Source organism: Diceros bicornis, chromosome 6, assembly GCF_020826845.1.
Source record: "Diceros bicornis minor isolate mBicDic1 chromosome 6, mDicBic1.mat.cur, whole genome shotgun sequence".
NCBI classification, from domain to species: Eukaryota; Metazoa; Chordata; class Mammalia; order Perissodactyla; family Rhinocerotidae; genus Diceros; species Diceros bicornis.
The window spans coordinates 39477028-39496937 of NC_080745.1; the positions used below are offsets into that span (position 1 = coordinate 39477028).

Genomic DNA, 19910 nt, shown 5'->3' on the forward strand with positions numbered 1-19910 from the left:
ATCCTCCTCATTTTGCTGAGGAAGACCGGCTCTGAGCTAACATCTATTGCCAATCCTCCTCCTTTTTTTTTTTTCCCAAAAGCCCCAGTAGATAGTTGTATGTCATAGTTGCACATCCTTCTAGTTGCTGTATGTGGGACGTGGCCTCAGCATGGCCAGAGAAGTGGTGCGTCAGTGCACGCCCGGGATCCGAACCCGGGCCGCAAGTAGCAGAGCGCGCACACTTAACCGCTAAGCCACGGGGCCGGCACAACTCATGCCCCTTTGTAATCTAATCACTCCTTGCCTCAGACCCCAAATCACCACCAATCTGATTTCTATTACTACAGGCTGATTTGCAATTTCTAGAATGTTGTATAAATAGAATCATAGAATATGTAGGCTTATTTGGCTTCTTTTACTCAGCGTAATTATTCTGAGATCCATCTATGTTGTTACTTGTATCAATAATCCATTCCTTTTTATAATTGAATAATATTCTATTGAATGGACATACAGATTGTTATATCATTCCCCTGTTGATGAACATCTGGGTCATCCCCACTACTTGGCTATTACAAATCAAGCTGCTATGATTATTTTTGTATAAGTCTCTGTGTGCATATCTGTTTTCGTTTCTGTTGGGCAGATACCTAGGAGTGGAGTGACTGGGTTCTATGGTATGTATATGCTTAACGTGTTAAGAAACCCATGTACATTTAAAAAAATCTAATTTCCCCACTAAGTTTGCTTCTACCACTTGTCCTAATTCCATTGATCAGGACAGATCTGTGTAAAAACAGCACGATGCATTTGCCATCTACTTTCACAACCACTTACATTTGACTACATCTTCAACAATGATGTATTCACTTGCTTTTACAAATAGTCCTTTTAGTTTGGAGACTTAAAAATCCCTTTATATAGAGAGCATAATTCTGCCTTAGGGGTTGTCCAAATATTTGTTTTGTTGCATTGTAGTGTTCTATTTTATATATAAACTGTCAGGTTAGGCTACTTTATTCTACTAGTGCAGGGAATTCTTATGTCCCATAAAGCAAACATCACTCCAGTAAGCCTGAATAATATGTACAAAAGTCAATTATAGATCTGAATTACTGTCTTACTGAGCAACATCACCTCAGTAGTGTAGAACTTCTTTCACATTGTTCCATTTTTTAGTTCAGTGAAATAGGAGTGTCAGGTTTGGATATCCTGCTTAGCCTTACATAATATCTGTGGCTGGATCACAGCAGGTGATTTTTTGCTTTATTACTGTGCCTGGGATTACTTTGCAAATCTAGATAGATGAATTTGGTTAGGACCGTCGATATTATACCTGGCCGCCTAACAATTTCTGGAAGTAAAAGATTTTCTGTAGGTTAAAGAATATGTATCCCCACTGGGAAGTCAAACCACAACTTTCCTTTTCCTCAATATCTTTGCTATAGAACAGTTTTGGAAAACCAGTTTCCAGGACACTGAAAATGTGATACATGAAATAATGAAGCAACTACTTGTATGGATCTACAGAACAAAAAGGAGACCATGTAATATGGAGAAATAGCATGGGAGCCGGCTAAGGGATACTTCTCTGTACCTGCTATTACAGTCTGCTTTAGTGTTTGCTTTGATAATGAAGACATATGCTCCAATTTTCTTCTCATCTATTGGAAGCTTTGTCTATGTGCACATCAGCTCCAAATATCGTGCCACGTTGATAGACCTCTTGCAAAGTGATAAGGCCAGCTCTGCTCCCCTGCAGTGAATTTTGCAATCTTGCTCTTGTTTTATTGCTGACATGTCCTTGAAATGGCACATTCAACCTTAAGCAGATTTTCTTGTAACACTCATTGCTTGTTTTATTCCCCCTGATGATAAAAGTAATAAATACGTAATGTAAAAATTTAGAAACAAATTAATTATAAAGAAGAAAAGCCACATGCAATACTCCACAACTCATATTCTCTCTCTCATATATACACAATATGTTTTATATAATTAGAATATATACCTATGTATACATTTAGTTACCAATGTATTAAGTGCGTTTTCTTTGCCATTATATATTCTCTGAAACTCTTATTTTAATATCTGCAGAATAGCTTTTTTGAAAAAGAAAAATGAATAAATTTTAAATTAGATAACCTCTCTTCAGTTGTCTATTCTAAGGACAATAATGCAAATTCACCTATATAGGGTTTGTTTGGCAGAGAGTTTGATGGAAAAAGCAAGCTTTTCCTCACTCAAATACTTTAGAATTTGTCTGATATTCATGGTAGCAGTGTTCCTACCCAAGAGTTGAAGGTCAGGGTGGGTTATTATCTGCCACCACTGCTGCTGCCACTACTATTACTGCTGCCACCACCATCATTACCACCACCTCCACTACGACACTAATTGTTATTACTGCATTGTTTCCAACAACAGCACACCTCCCACCTACAGAGCAATGAGAGTAATTGTACCACCATGGTTCTCAATGGCATCATCAATTACTGCCTATGAAGAACCCTCACATCATCCTACATGGTCCTGGACAAAACAAGTTTAAAAAGTTGTTTCTAACCTCCTGAGAGGTTAACAATCCAAAAGGGACTAGTGATCTAAAATTGTGTTCAGAATTTCAAAAGAATGGTGTCTTGCCAATTCAAAGTTTTCTTAAACAGGTATTCGTTATCTTTCCTGATACATTGTAGCTAAACCTGCAATAGATGTGTAGAGTGAACAATAGAATTGAATGGGGGTTTTATAAATCATTTAGTTCCATCCTTTCATTTACTTCTGAAGAAGCTGAGTTCTCAACGAGTTAAGTACTTGTTTGAGGTCACAAGTTATTAAAGGCAACCTTTGAACCCGAATCCAGATACTCAATCTTTATATTATGTTCCGCCACAGTTCTTGCCTTATCATAAGAACTTTGGCAAGTTACTTACCTCAGATTTCCTGTTCCTATTTTGGAAATAGTATATGAACTCACAGCTCTGTCCAAAATACTTTTAGTATTTTTGCTGATTAGTGTAGCCTCATTCACACAGAACTTAAAAAAAAAAAACAAAACTCAGGAGCATTTTTTTTTTTTTTTCGCAGACCCATTGGCACACTTTTGCTCATACTATGGGCCAAAATTGAATTCATCTCAAGCGTAGTATAACTTAAGGCCAGGATGCTAGCCTGAAAAAGAAGCAAGATTTCTTTTAGTTGGGTTTTCAAAGACAATATTGGTTCATAAAGTGGCAGTGGAGCAATGAAGAAGGGCTGAATCATCTATTTACCCCAGACACCAAGTTTACTAAGGTCTAGGAATTATATCTGGCAGAGGAAGGAGGAGACTAAAGACCAGTCTGGTGGTGTGCTGATCAAAGCCCCTAAATACCTGGCCTAGTATGTTCTATGAGCAGCATATTCATGTTGTCTGGAGCTCATTTCTAGACTTGTAAGTTCTATCTACTCAATCCCACATTTACCAGGCATTTGTGACTACCAAGACATGGATCATAAAATGAGCATTGGATCCTACTTTGAAGCAGACCTTTATTAGCTGTGTGATGTTACATAGGTTCCGTTAACTGCAAGGCTCCCCAGCTTCGGTATTAAAATGATAACATTTGCCTCTTCGGGTTTATTGTTAAGATTGAATGAGAAAAGGAGTGTGGAATAACCCAGCAGAGTGTTAATGAATTATATTAAGACCTCAATTAAAAATGATTACCTCACTTTTCTGTTCTCAAAGAGAAGAATGTCCAGGATCCTGATTTGAGTCTAGATATTTCTAATATTTGAACTTTCCAAAAATATGCTTTCATCCAAACCCTGTTCTTCATGGCTTCATTAGTCTCTCATTTCTTTATTTAAATTTCAAGCTGGAATACTTCTTATGACAGTCTCATGAATTAGACAGGCAGTCCTGAGAATCAGAGCTAGATCACCAACTCATTTGGCAGTTGAATAAGTACAGTGATATTGATGAGGCCACTTTCATTTATGACCCTCTTGCTGATTTGCTGTGTGCTTTTCTACAGTTATTATCCTCATTGGTGTCTTAGGAGCAGAGGAGTGACTGCCCACAAGCTCCCTGATGGGAAGAGGGATTGAGGCTAAAATATGGTTTACTCTGTGTGATTCTATCATTACTTGAATCCTCAGAAAGTCTTTATATAAACTTAAGTTATTATAATAATCACCCCCTATGATAATCATCATAATCCAGATTCAACCATAAGGCACTAAATGATTGGCTATTTGATGGCTGCTGGCCTGGGTAAGTTTCTAAGTAGTGAACTGATAGAGACTTATTTCATAGAAAATATATGAACAATCAAGGCTCAGGGTTGTGTCTTCTCTGACAGCGGTATTCTACGTGCTCAAGATTTATTTGCCCAAGTTGTCATATTTGACTACAGGTTTAATCATATCCTTTCATACTGTTTATATATATTCTTTCCTCTTACTTTAGGGTATATTTTTTATATTCTGCGACTTAGCTTTGTCCAACTATATTTCAATTGTTGTAGCCTTTAAGGCCTCCATAGTTTCATCATATGGAATAATTCATATTGTATTGTATTCTTAACATGCTAGAAAAGAAATGGCTTATGAAAAAAGAAGGGTGATAATGGTACCTAGAGGCAATTTCGAATTGTTTTCTGAAAGATTATAAGAAGAAAATCCACCAATGATCTATTGTGGCAAATAGAGACATATGTCATTATTTGCCTCCGTCTTTATTTTCTTATCTATTTATTTTCTTCCTTGTATTTATTCACTAAAAACCATAGTTGTCATGTACCTAGTTTTTGCATGGCACTGTGTTAAGCATTCAGGTTATAAAACTGAGAACAATACTAGATGCCTTCTCATGCCTTGTGAGAGTGAGAAGATATACGTATTCAGGAGGTTAACCATTTCCTAGTTGGTGTGTAAGTGGGAGTGAATTATGTTTCAATCAACTGAACTCAACAGATTCACCAGATCTCCCCTAGTATTGAGATCTCTTAGTACTGAGGAAACATTTCCTCAGAGTGATGTTTTGCTTTCAGTTTAAGCATGAACTCATAAAATCTTAAAAAAGAATTTACAGAAATTATCAAGTTTTACTTACTTTCATTCCTCATTTTAAAGATGAGTAAATTGAAGCATAGGAAAATTATGAGATTTGCCTAACAACATACAACTAATTGGTGGCAAAGTTAGAATGAAAACCCAGGTATCCTAACTTCAAGTTCATTAATCTATCGCCATAACACAAGCCTAGCAGCTTTCTGACAATGCAAGGAGTACTTCCCAGGTTGCCTTGGAGCACTTTACGCTCATTCCCCTCTTCTGCCTGACATTTCTAAGGAAAGTTCTCTATGTCTCATCATTCAATCTCAGTCTCAAACCATATACCTCTAGGGAATATCATTTATTTCCATCCAACATCCTTAATCTTTATCTCTCCTGATGGCAAAGATTATGTTTTATTTGGCTCAAGATGCCCAGAATCTAGCATAGTAGCCTGTGTCTATAGACATAAAAAACAGACACTCAAGGGTCCGGCCTGGTGGTGCAAGTGGTTAAGTGCACGCGCTCCACTGTGGTGGCCCGGGGTTCGCCAGCCCAGATCCCAGGTGCGCACGGACGCACTGCTTGGCAAGCTGTGCTATGGCGGCGTCCCATATAAAGTGGAGGAAGATGGGCACGGATGTTAGCCCAGGGCCAGTCTTCCTCAGCAAAAAAACAGGAGGATTGGCAGATGTTAGCACAGGGCTGATCTCCTCACAAAAAAAAAACAGACACTCAAATATGTTAGTTGAGATGACTTAACTTGATTTTGTTAACCTCTTTACTACTGATCAAGCAAACTTGGACTATCACTGCCTATCTTTAGGTAATCTCTTCATTGTGAATAAATGTTAAAAAGAAGTGCCACAGAATGAAAGCAGCTTATTAAATGTTGGTGTTAAGACTGCAACCAAATTTGTGATTTTATTTTCATAAACCTTCTGATATCCTCTTCCAGTAGTTTGATTAGGACTAAAATGAATAAAGAGTGCCCTCTTCTGTTTTATAACCATAATGGTATTACATGGGGTATGAATTTCAATCCACAAACTCAGATGTACCAGAAAAAAATTATTTTTTACTTTTATATTCTCTAAATCAACTAAGTTTTAACTTGGCTCATGGGAAATTTCAACATAGTCATTTGGCCTCCAGCTTACCCTTACCACCTGTGTTGGACCAGATGAACCAAAGTTCTAGGGCAGGGGTGATTCCCCCTCTCCCCATCAGCAGACATTTAGAAATGTCTGGAGATACTTTTGATTGTCATAACTTGGGAAGGTCCTACTGCATGTGGTGGGAAGAGGCTAGGGATGGTGCTAAACATCCCACAATATACATTATAGCCTCTTACAACTAGAATTATTCAGAGCAAGATGTCAACAGTGCCAAGGTTGAGAAACTCTTTTATAGAGGCTTAGACTATATCAAGACATCAGAGAGACCCACCGATCATTTGTAATTTTTCACACTGATTACCGATGAGATGCCATTGTCCTAGCCCATGTAATTCCTTTGGGTTTACTGCTTGCTGTTCCCATGACAAGTTTGTGACACAAGACTCTGGTGAGACTTGAAACTCTGTTCTAGGGGTTTAGTAGATGGCATTTTCTATGATGTCTTTTTGTATCCATACTGCACTGCTAATGGGATACAGAGACATCTTCCTGGTCTAAGTCTGAGAATCTTGAGTTTGTGGAAAATCTCTCTCTGCATAAATCTATTATCTATAATTTCTGTATTTTTTTAAACAAAAATCCAAGAATCTTTGCCTCAAACTTTCCCCTATGCAAGGAATTATTAAATTAACACCTGTTGAAGGCAGAAGGCAAAGGATTAATCAGTACTCTATAGCTCAGAAATGTTCCCATGACCTTCTTGTGACATTGATATCAAACCTTATCAGTCATTAAATCATTTATTCCCTTATTCAGTTAGGATATTTTTACTGAGTGCACAGTATGTGCTATTTAGGAGCTCAGAGTGGTAAACAAGACAGACAACATCCCTATTCTCATGCAAGTCATGTTCTAATAGGACAAGACCAAAACATATCCACTCTCTAGAAAAAAGAAAAAGGAAAAAGAAGAAAAATATGATTTCAGGTTTTGATCAGGACAAGAGACACAAAGAAAAACGTACAGGGTGATGTACTAAGTAAATGAAGTGGGGGAAGGGGTTAACTTTAGATAGACTGACCAAGGAAGACTGGATAGGGCTGAGGAGAGGCCGTCTGAACGCCCATGGTGAGAAGGATCCAGCCATGCGAAAGCTGTAGGAGGAGCATGCCAAACAAGAGACAGTAACAACAAAGAGCCAAAGAGCTTGACATGGGACGAGCTGATGAGTGGGACATGTTTGAGACGTAGAAAAGATGCATGCGTGAATGTGTGTGTATTCAACAAGGGGCATTTCTTGGTTTTCTATATTTTGAAATTGTGTTGTTTATACATATATTTCTGTTTTTAAAATGTATTTTAATTCTGGACTCTCCACTTTGACATTCCAAAATCATGCTGTGTTATCAGCTCAGCTAGGATGATCTCAGTGAACATGTTTCCAGCTTCCTTCCAAAGACTACCCATAGCGTCCTTCCTAACAGCTTCTCTGTCAGACCACTACTGCCGTTGCTATATGGTGGTTGTTTGATTTTAGTAAGCCAGTGATGGGTAGTCAGAGAAGTATGACTTATGGTTAAATCGTGTGTATGATTTAGAAATTCAACCTTAATTCTGAGAGGAAAATGCCAAGCATGACTCCCGTTTCCTAGACTATCTTTTTTCTTTTCTTTTCTCTTGTTTCTTTCTCTCTCTCTTTCTCAGTCTCTCTCTCTCTTTCTTTCTGTCTCACGTTCTCTTTATTTCCTTCTTTTTGCTGTTTGGTGACCACAAATTTCTTTTTTATTTAACAATATTAAACATTTATAAAGCCTGTGCAAGTGAATTTTTAGATATAATAATACCGCCTACCTGTCTTACTAGGGATCCTGAAAGAATTAATGAGATAAAGCCTGTAGAAAGCATTGAGATCCTTGGGGGGAAAAAAAGCAATATAAATGCAGTCATTTCTATATATATATATATATATATATATACACACACACACACACACACATATATATACCACTAATTTATTGTGACCCTGAAGTTTAATATACCACTACCATTTATTGCAGCCCCAGTTTCTATATAAAAACTTCAGCCTGTATAGTTTTAAGTTCTATACTTGTTTATGGCCTCCTTTGCATAAATAAAGTGAGATCATTAGGTAATATTTTTGGCATTTTACAGATGAGGAAACTAAGCTTATTTCAAATCACTTTGGGCTGCCTAAGGAAGGTTTCACAATAAGCAAGAGTTAAAGTAGGAAAATATGAAACAGTTTTCCTGAATTCTGATACGAGAAATAAGTAGGTAATGACTGAGTTTATTAACACTCTTTCTGGAAAAAATTGGACATCTTCTTCGTCTGGCTTAGAGACAGCCCAGCTTAGAGGAGTTATTTCCATCATCCCTGAGAATCTATGTGAGAGTGAATCTTTGGTGGGGCCAGTTTAAGACATAATTGTAAATGATTAAAATCAGATCAAAGGAGATGTTTATTTGGAATTTAGAAAAAAACAATGCATGTGGAATTATATTAAACCCTGTTTAGCACAATGACATTATATACTCAAAATCAGGTGAATGTAAACTAGAGGCAGCTAGGAAGTACCATGTCAACCCACAATAATAAATTTGAATTAAAATGGAGGTATCCAAATTGCCACAAAAGTTTTATCAAAAAATATAAAGAGGTGTGATGGAATGAGGGACAGGATAGTGGAGGAAGAGGAGAAAAAGCAACAGACAGAAAGAAACAAACTTTTTGCGCCCCAGCTGTATCTGTGGGCTAAGCTCTTAATGAAAGCATCTTAACAATTGAGCCTCACAATAAACTTCGAGTAAGATATTATTATCCAAAATTTTGTTCTGAGGAAACCAAAGTTTAAAAGAGTGCACAGGGCCAGCCCCATGGCTTAGAGGTTGGGTGCGCGCGCTCTGCTGCTGGCGGCCCGGGTTCAGATCTCGGGCTCGGATCCCGGGCACGCACCGACGCACCGCTTCTCCGGCCATGCTGAGGGCGCGTCCCACACACAGCAACTAGAAGGTTGTGCAGCTATGACATACAGCTATCTACTGGGGCTTTGGGGGAAAAAAATAAATAAATAAAATTATTAAAATAAATAAATAAAATAAATAAAAATAAAAGGGTGCACAAATTGCCAAACGTCTCATAATGACTAATTGGAGGGCTAGAATTCAAATTCAAGTCTGCCTTACTCAACAGTGTAGGGTCTTTCTACTACATGACTCTGCCTCTTAGATAGTTGGTCTCTTCTCCCACAGAATGAAAATTGACTAGAAACACACACAACTCTCACACACACACAAACACACATCCCTTCCAGATGTTTAACCTTCTAAAGTTACCGGACAACTATAAGCAAGTTGTTTTTAAGAGTGTATAATATAGGGTAGCCCATCTACCATCCTCCTTTTTAAAAATATTTGCTCTTTAAATTATTATGGTCAGTCCTCTGCATCTGTGGGTTCTACATCTGAGGATTCAACCAACATCAGATCGAAAGGCCTAAGATGGTTGCATCTGTATTGAACATGTACAGACTGTCTTTTTTCCTTGCCATTATACCCTAAGCAATACAACAACTGTTTACACAGCATTTACATTGTATTAGGTATTATAAGTAATCGAGAGATGATTTAAAGTATGCAAGAGGATGTGCATGTGTTATATGCAGATACTATGCCATTTTATATAAGGGACTGGAGCATCCCTGGATTTTGGTATCTTTGGGTGTCCTGGAACCAACACCCCGTGGATACCAAGGGGCAACTATATTCATCTTCAGTTCTGAAGAAATTAATGTATCACCCCAAAAGTGGTTAGAGTACTCCTATTTCTGTCTTAGCTTTCACTTAATTTAAACTATAACATTGTGTATTTAACGTCTTATTTTTTCAATACCATCCAACTGCTTGCCTTACAGAATACAAAATGCTGCCAGCAAATGTTTTGAATACACCCCCACTGATTTTGTTCATGAAAAGAAGAGGTCAGTTCTGGTGGCTTTGCAAGAAAACTATTAATCCCAAGTTAAAGAGAAAGAAAAGCACAGAAACACGTGGGCGTAAATGGTAGGCTTCTCTCTTGCAGCAGTAGCACCAACAAAAATGGTGCTTGAGACTTCTGACAGCAGCAGTTGTTCTGAGTTTCTGTTAAGTTACTTTATTTTTGGACTGAATAAAATATTGGACTCAATGATGAAGTTACATGTCACTACAAGGTAGAGTGTAACCCAAACAATAAACAACAGACATTTATATGAAACAGATCACAGTAGGGGCACCAGACAACCCTCAGTTACAAAACAATACAACACAAGAAAGGAAGTTTGATCAACTGAATTTATTCAGATGTTACAGGGGCTGGTGATGTATCCAGGAGAGAAATTACAAAGATCCTTTCCCAAGAATACTGTGGGAAGAATACACAAAAATGGCTAATAACAAAATACGTGGCTGTGTAGAAGTTCCATAGTGGTGAACTCATGCTAATTGATACCTAAAAAGTGAGAGTAGATTGCCCTGTGATCTTAGCTGCACATAGTTGCAGCAAAGAAGGCCTGCATATAAGAGATCAACATGTAGATAACAATTACTCAGCATATCAGAGGCCTTGGTAAAGAGGGGGAATATTAATATCCCACAGGAGTCAGCTGAAATAATTGACTGGCTGGGTGATGCTCTGTGCAAGTGTTAGAGAACAAAGAGAGTGCTGATTAAAGATCCAGAAGATGAGAAAGAATCTGAGGCCATTAATGGTTAGGAAATTGGTAGTTTTGCTCCACAAAGTGAGATAATCATTGCATGTTCCCATCTCTGGAGTGATCCCAAGGGAAGAAAAGTTCTTCGCAGCCCTGAATATAAATAAAAGGCCTGTGTGCAAAGCAAGGTTGAAGGCAAACCAGAGCTGGTCTGAGGAGGCAGGCCCGGCCCCTTTCTAGTCTTTAACAGCCAGGTTAAAGCTGTAAGAGATCTTCCACTTCACTTTGGTTTGTTTCTCATGAATCCTAAATGTTTGTATTCTGAATTTCTCACCAGGGCTTTGTAGCAAAGGTATCATAATTTAAAGCTGAGACTGTTTAAACTAAGACAAATATTAAGTTAATTCTTGTTAAGTACTGTTACTTGTATTTGCAATAATGACTGATATCTTTAAATTATTGCCCCAGTGAGACTAAAGGAATGAAAACCTTGAACTAGGAAAAATAACATAAAACAAATAAAAAATTATAGTTTGAAATATAGAAGATGGAAGCACAGTAAAGGTACGGTTAGGACAGGTTTTGTTTTGCTGTTGATGTGTTTTGTTTTGCTCATATCCAACTATCTTTTTGGCTATCGCTGATAATTTTGCTTCATTTATTCAAAGGCACGTATGTGCTAGGGTGTGGTGACCTGACAGTAAGCAGGGCAGACCTAGTCCTTATATCACGGAGGAGACAGTTCAACAATTGGCTGCCTAATTCAAAAAACAATGATACAATAAAGTATTTTGAGCATTATGAGAGTGAAAGTAGAGGGGATCAGAAAACGCTTTGTAGAGGAACCCAACCCAGTCTGGGGGATTCCTGAGCAGGACACCTCCCTGAACAAGCTATGTTTAAGTTGAAATTGAAAAAGAAGAATTGAAGTAGGTTAATTATTTAGAATAGACACTGAAGTTCATGTTAAATTATTTATTATTTAAGTTCCTAGAAAATTTAATTTACTTAATATATTATTTATGGTGGTGTTTTGATATCATATGGTTTTAATGATAATTGTTCCATTTGTTTATCACCTGTAAACACCTGGTTTGTGGTAACCACATAGTGGTTAGCCAAATTGCTACTCACTGAGGAAAAAACTTCATTCTGATCATTTTTGCTTTCCGTTTTTTTCAAAACTTTTTGGGATATAATTCATATACCATAAAGTTCACCATTTTAAAGTATAAAACTCAGTGTCTATTAGTATATTCACAAAATTGTGTATCCATTACCAACTATCTAATTCCAGAATATTGTTTTCATCCCAAAGAGAAACCACGTACCCATTAGCAGTCACTGCTCACTCCCCCCTCCCACACCCCTTCCTTTAGGAACCACTAATCAAATTTCTGTTTCTATAGATTTGTCTATTCTAGACATTTCATATAAATAAAATCATAGAATATGTGGTCTTTTGTGATTGATTTTTTTCACTTAGCATAATATTTTCAAGGTTCACCCATGTTGCAGCATGTATCAGTACTTTATTCCTTTCTATGGCCAAGTAATATTCCATTGTATGGATTTACCACATTTTATTTATTCACTCATCAGTAGATATATGTTTGTGTTTTTTCTACTTTTTGGCTCTTATGATTGGTGCTGCCGTGAACACTGTTGAGAAGTTTTTGTGTGGAAAGTATGTTTTCATTTCTCTTGGGTATATTGTTAAGGGTGGAATTGCTGGGTAACTCTATGTTTCCTTTTTGAGATCCTGCCAGACTGTTTTCCATTTTGGATTCCCACCAGCAATGTTTTGCTTTCTTTTATAGACCCCAGAGGAACTGGAGGAAGTTTCTGACCTGGAAGAGGATCATGAGGTCCGCAGTCACACCAGTGTTCAGACTGAAGGGAAAACTGACCGGGTATGTCACCTCCCTGGGGGGAGAGCTGTGTGCTGTGCCCTCTCCTTGTCAATCCAGGCAGCCTCTCACAGGTGGAACTCCCCAACCTGGAGCTGGTTTTGCAAGACATAGGGAGAAGAGCCTAAGTATGCAGGGGCAGCAGCCTGAGGGGAATTATTTCCTCTACCTTGAGAGCTCACAGTGAGACCATTTCTGTCAGGTGGTGAATCATTCCACACTACTTTCGATTTGTATAGCAGTCATGTGAATTAAAAGTAAAATGTGTACATGTTTGTTTAGAGTAGAAAAGAGAAAGCAAGAAGTTGTAAATATACTCTGAAACTCTAGGAAATAAAAAAAAAAAACTCCTGGGGCAAACTTCCTCTACTTTTCTTCCTTTCTGCAATGCCCTCCTCTGCCCCTACCCTCAACACACACACACACACACACACACACACACACACACATACACACACACATACACATACACACACACACCCCTCCAAAGATGTTAATCAATTTCTGAATTACTCTGAGATATAGTACGTCACTTTACTTACAGCCAATGCTTGGGAATCTGTGAAAGTTTGGTTTCCTAGCAACTGCAGCTTGCAACTGCAGACCAGACTACAGAACTTGGGTCTGAAAGGCAGGCAGTATGGCATAGTGGATAAGACTGCCTGGGAACACATCTGAATCAGCCACTTCCTGCTGTGTTACTTGGGAAACTCAGTCTTTCTCTACTTCAGTTCCTTAATTTGTAAAGCGAAGATATTAATATACTTTCTACGTGAGGATTATTGTGGGAATTAACTAAGTTAATTAATGGAGCACTTAACACAGTGCCTAGCTCGTAATAATAAATTCTCAACGATCACTAGTTGTTATTATTATTTGTAGTGGTAGTAGCAACTGTATAATGGTCATCATTATCATTATTACTATTATTATTAAATTAGTTAAATTCAGTGACATAAAATCTGGAGACAGATGGAAAAAGATAAATTTAAGAAAGTTCCATGTTTCAAATATTCAGATTCCTGAGACCTCGTATATATCAGCCACAACACCTGTATTTTATTAAAAATGTTGGTTTTTCTTGAGTTTCCAGTTTTTGCTGATTATTTAGGTTATTTCTCAGTTCTCTAGAAGCCAGTTCTTGTTGGGAACTGTCTGGGGGCCCACAGCATCTGGAGTTAGTTTCCTTCAAATCTAGTAGGCATCCTCGGTAAGAGATCAAATCTTACAAATGGCAATGGAATTGGAAATAAATTTTGCTAATGATAAACTTTGCTCCTGCTTTCAGTGACATGAGTGAGTCAACGTAAGTGAGCAACTTAGGCCGCTGCTGAGCCACTGGAGGTGGAGGGCAGGTGTCAGAGCTTACAAAGTAATTGATAGGAGGAAATTTTGTTAAAGCCATCTTTGAGGAGGCTTGGATTAGGATAAATATGCCTTGGTTCTCTTTCTGGCTCACCACATGTAGACAATGGAGACTTGGTTAAAACCCTTAAAACAGAAACTTCAAATTTTTTCATCTGAAAAAAGAGAATAATAACATACCTTCTCACAGCATTGTTGGTAACTTCAAAAAAGATAATGCATATGAGAGTGTTTTACAAACTTTAAAATTATATGCTAAGAAAATAAGCTTCTTATTACTATTTATTTTTATTTTTGTTCTTGGATGGGATTACAGGCCTGCTAGATGGCCACTTGACCATTGTAGGTTAAGAAGTTGGTGATCTCCATGGTCCTGGATCTCAAGAATCTTTGATAGAAGCCACTGCTTCTAACCTTATGGAAATCACACTGAAACTGCTCTGCATTCTGGATTTGTGTTCCACTGAGCACAGTTCCCTGACAGTCCAGTTCATTTGGAATGCCCCTGGAATGACGCACTCACTACTGTCTAGTAGCAAGATAGATCCCTGACCATCAATTCATTATTTTCAACCTGGCCAGTCTCTACTCTCATAAATCTCCCCTGTATGAATTCCAAATCACTTGGATTTTATTCACTTCCTGCCTTGAGGCTTCCCTGCATTGCTATGTGGAATTCCTCAGGAGGCTGCTCAGATATTCTAATACATACACAACCTTGTGTGAGGCATTAACATCCCACAGAGCAACCTTTGACCAATATTCTTCCATTCCTTGTATGGACCACTTTGAAGTGCATTTTCTGCAGGTCCTCAAAAGTTCCCCAGCGGGATCAAGCCCCAGTTCCTACAGTGGTGACCAGCTTGACAATATATCTTTGGATTGATTCTTCTTTCTTTCCTGATTCATTCTTCCTAGGCTCCCAGTTCTGTTCCCTAAGATGTCTTCTCAAAATAAACTACCTTCTGTTCCTAGGCTCTACTTTTGGGAGAAAACAAGGAAATATATCACTTCATATACATTATTTATTTAATTCTCACATTAACTTTGCTATATTGATATTATTATCCCAGTTTTACTGATAAGATCACTGAGGCTCAGATTTATATAGTCTATCTAGCAAGTGGATTATGTTTTCAGACTAAGAACTTTTGGGATTACTACATGTCAGTTCACTTAGGATACAGAGTTGTAGAATGAATCCTTTACTAACAATCAAACAAAAAACCAACACCACGACAAACCTGAAACATCATCAATGGAATGAAAGAGAAGAGAATAAAGAATGCTGCAGTAGTCTGAGAAAGGGAGGAAGGATACAAATTTTCTTTTAAATTTTAAAGAGTAATTATTGTATAGTATGCACATTTTATCTCCAATAATATCCTCTTACTGAATATCTATATTGTGAGTTTATTACAACAGATTCTGCTCTCATATCTGAAGTTTATGAGATGGCTTGTCAGGGAGGATATTTCAAATCTGTCCTCCACTCAAATCACCTGACTAGAACCAAGATTATGTTTAGACAAGTTTTATGATCTCTCCCAGGCATCTTGTATCCCTAACAGTCCCATATTTCCTGTACAATCAAGCGCTGCATAACAATGTTTTGGTCAATGACAGACCACATATGTGGTAGTCGTCCCATAATATTAGTATCATATAGCCTAGGTGTATTACAGGTTATACCACCTAGGTTTGTGTAAATATACCCCATAACGTTCGCACAATGAAGAAATAGCCTAATGATGCATTTCTCAGAATCTATCCTCCTTGTAAAGCAATGCCTGACTGTAATTACATATCTGTACTTAGAATATATTCATATACTCAGTCTCACAGCCATTTGAGACTTTATCTCTGTATTCTATCCAGCATTCCTGAAGTTTGTATCTATCGGACTGAGTATATACCTTTTGACATATTTCCCAGGTACCATCAATTTGAGAAGATACCATAAGATTTTGAAGTGGAATCTGTTGAGAATTCTTTGAATACTCATGCCATGCTCAATGAGGAATTCCTAGTCACTGCACAAGACAAATGTTTGGGTTCCTTTTTGTTTCCTGCTCTTACTAAGGAGTAAATGCCTTTTTGGTTCTTGGATTATGCAGACTCTGCTATATCGAACATGTACTATAACCAATTTCAGGCACTGTTTAGTAATGGAGTGACAGTTATTTATTATCATTTTACTTTCTGCATTTCACTCCCAGTAGCTTTGGCTCAACATCATCTGTTATTGCTGTCATCAGTGGCAAATGCCACTGGGCATTGTAAAGGTCTGTAACCAGCAAATAATGATTTAGAGTCCATGGTCAATGAGAGTGTAATACTAAAAGACCAATAGTGCATACCTTGTGAAGTGGCAGAGCAACAGCAGTGGAAATTAGTGATTATCTTAATTATCAAACATGAATACTCATTGAACCAATATTGTGGTTATATTTCCAGTGATCAGGCATTCCACAGTGATACAGGAGTGTGAGTGTGCTATAGGTTTATAAAACATTCTTCAAAGAGCTCATTGTTTATTCTGTTCATACTCTTAACAAGGATAAAATAGACTTCTTTTATCTTAAAAACTCAAATTTGAAAAAGATGTGAAAATAGACTCTTGTTAAGATAATCAAATTCCTAAACTTACTGATAATAAGACTTTTTGGTAAGTCCTAAAAGATTATACTAAATACATGCTAAGTCATATTTTCTGTTTAAACAGAGCAGTGCCAGTCATCATTTAATACTTTATAGGATATTTCCAAATTGATTTCTTATTTAACAAAATCCCTGGAGGGTTTTTTTTCTTGATTTTACTAGTTAGAGAATTAGACTCAAAGAATTTCAGTAGTTTATGCAAGTCATGTAGACTGGGACAAAATCCCAGGTCTTCTGGCACCAACCACACTCTTTCTAGTACAGCACACTTGTAAACTTGGGTAGACTCTCATCATCTCTTAAGATTTCTCTGTCTACTATTGCTACAGCCAGTATTATGGAGTTGATATTATAATTCTTCTACTAGAAAGATGACTCGTGAAACTGAAGACCATAAACCTGAGTATCAGATCTGTGTAAGCCTCACAAATTTTAAATGTGCCAAATACCAAAATCTTCCATCAATTACAAAAACAGTTTTTTGATTACCATTTTGAAACTATATAGTGACATCCAGACCCTGACAGTGTCCCTAGTGGACCATTTCACCTTGATGAAGTGGAGTATTGGTCAAATAGAGTCATACAGCAGAGGATCTTGTAGGACAACAATCCAAAGTCTCCAAGCATAGAATCCAGAAGACAGAGGCAGTTATTCCTTATAGCATTGGCCTCTGTGATATTTCAATACCAGGAGCATTCTAATTTCTAGAAACTTATTCGGTTTTATTGTCTGCAATAGGGCAGCAGTAGCAACAGAGACTCAGGAAATTGCTAACGTGTCAGGTACAACTATGTTCCTTAAGCCTACCTGGGTGACAACTGTGGATTCAGAAAGGCTCTTAATAAAATGGATTGAAAAAAGAGTTTTGTGAATGGAATGGGTGAGCCAGTGTTTCACCTTTTCTAGCACTGCTGTATAACGGAGAAGTGAAGAGTGTGGACTTGGGAGTCACATAAATGGTTCAAATCTGGGTTCCATCAATTACTGTTTACATGACTCTGGGAAAGTTAGTTTATATTTCTTTCAGTTTTGCATCTGTAAAATTGTGTTAATAATAACAGTATCTATTTTATAGTTGTTTTTGAAGATTAAACTAGATATATCAAAAATTTAGTTTAGTTTCTGGCACATAGGAAACACTCAAAAAATTTGGATTTTTATAAAAATGAATTTTGTTAAGTGTAGATTTGTGTGTGCTAGGATTATACTTTGACTTCCTTTCGAGTAGCTTGAGGAGAATTGTAAATACAAATCTCTCAGTCTTCTGATATGAGACTACTTTCCTTTCCTGGTTTCATGGTGCTAAACATTTTTGACATCCTGGATACTCTATTACCAAAAGTCTTTTGAAGTTCTTTTTTCCTCAGGAGGGGAATTTATCAGAAACTGCCTTAAGATTTTAAAAGGAAGATGGCATTAATGTGATTCTTAACGATGCTAGCACTTTTATATACATCTATAGTCACATAAATAATGTAGAACTGAAATAGTGATCACCAAAAGCAAGTCTTGATAGTAGGATAAAACAGAAAATCATGCTCAACATTTGCTAAGTTCTTATTTTCATTATGAAATTATGATTATGGAATGCCTGTCCCTACACTGGGAGGTTTTCTTCTTTGTGGAATTTTGGTAGCTTGGTGATCCATTAGTTCCTGTCTTTTCTTGAGTCCTCAGTTACCTTCATCAAATTATATAGGGCTTAATTTCCTAGTTTTATGATATATACTCATTAACAAAAGCAAAGAAAAAAACAATTCATCCTGGTGTTTGTAAGCCACATGTTGGAGACAGTTTTGCAAGTAGTTATTTAAAATCACTCTTTCCTTCTCTACCCCTGTCCATGAAGGACATATGTTCTAGTAATTCTTCCCTCTGCCTATACAGCTTGAAAGCCAATAAGGTCTAAAAACTAAGTCAAAGATTTTGTTCTGTCTCACACGATTTAAACTTGGATCAGAGTCTTGTAGATGAGGAGCGAAAAAGGGAACTCATTTCAGTACAGAGTAAAGCCAGATCTTTGTTTGAAGGTATTTGAAGCTGTGGTCTCTAATTGCTGAAATTCAGATAATGAATATAACATTAAAAACAAAACACTTAGGGGCCGGCCCTGTGGCATAGTGGTTAACTGTGCGTGCTCCGCTGCTGGTGGCCCGGGTTCGGATCTTGGGAGTGCACTGATGCACTGCTTGTCAGGCCATGCTGTGGCGGCGTCCCATATAAAGTAGAGGAAGATGGGCATGGATGTTAGCCCAGGGCCAGTCTTCCTCAGCAAAAAGAGGAGGATTGCATGAATGTTAGCTCAGGGCTGATCTTCCTCGCAAAAAAAGGAAAAAAACCTTAAAAATTTATCATTTCAACTGTAGTCATATCATATCTCAGCACGATAAAGTTATACTACCTTTTTAGAGATACATTATTCACTATATTTACTGATGATCCAAAATTTTAAAAATTGTAACATGTAGTTTTTGTTTGTTTCATAACTAAGATTTGTCATATCTTTAATATTATATTCACTTAAGAGCATGTAGGTTGTAAACCCACTCTGTCTTAAAGAATATCTTTGGGGCCATTAAATCTATATAAACTCTATAAATAGAGGTAAATTAGGACAGAAATAAGAACAGTTGCCTAGGTTACTGGACACAACCTCAAAATGTCAACAGCGGCAAATGAATTGGAGCATATCAAGTCTTAAAATACTGGAGATGATTCTTGGTATAAAGAAAAGCCATGCACACTCTAACTTCATCTTGGTGACAGGGAGGATTCCTCATTGCTGCTTTTTAACATGCAGTCATCTGAATGTCCTGCACCCTAAGAATAGAAAAAATGCCATGAATGGGTGGCTTATTTTAAAAATTGGAAACATTTTAATAGGCCCTATTTATTATCAGAATACACTCTTAGTAACTCAAATTTATACCGAATTACCATAGAAAATATGGAGAGACATGATGTCATCACCTTTGTCATGATATAATTTGGTTTAGATTACTATGAAAGGACAGCTTGGGTAAACCTGGGTGAAATTACATTATTCAGTGGCACTACACTAGGCAGTGCATTTTCTCATCATTGGTTTCTACAATTTCAATTGTGTGTTTGACAATAACTCT

At 37.3% G+C, this 19910-nt stretch overlaps 1 protein-coding gene across 1 annotated transcript in view; it reads left to right on the forward strand.

Moving 5' to 3' along the window:
* The window catches only part of CTNNA3 (catenin alpha 3), a 1506614-nt gene that overhangs the window by 1322223 nt on the left and 164481 nt on the right, over nucleotides 1–19910 (forward strand). The window contains 1 exon segment of the mRNA XM_058544370.1: nucleotides 12670–12762. Within this exon segment, the coding sequence (XP_058400353.1) occupies nucleotides 12670–12762 (93 nt within the window).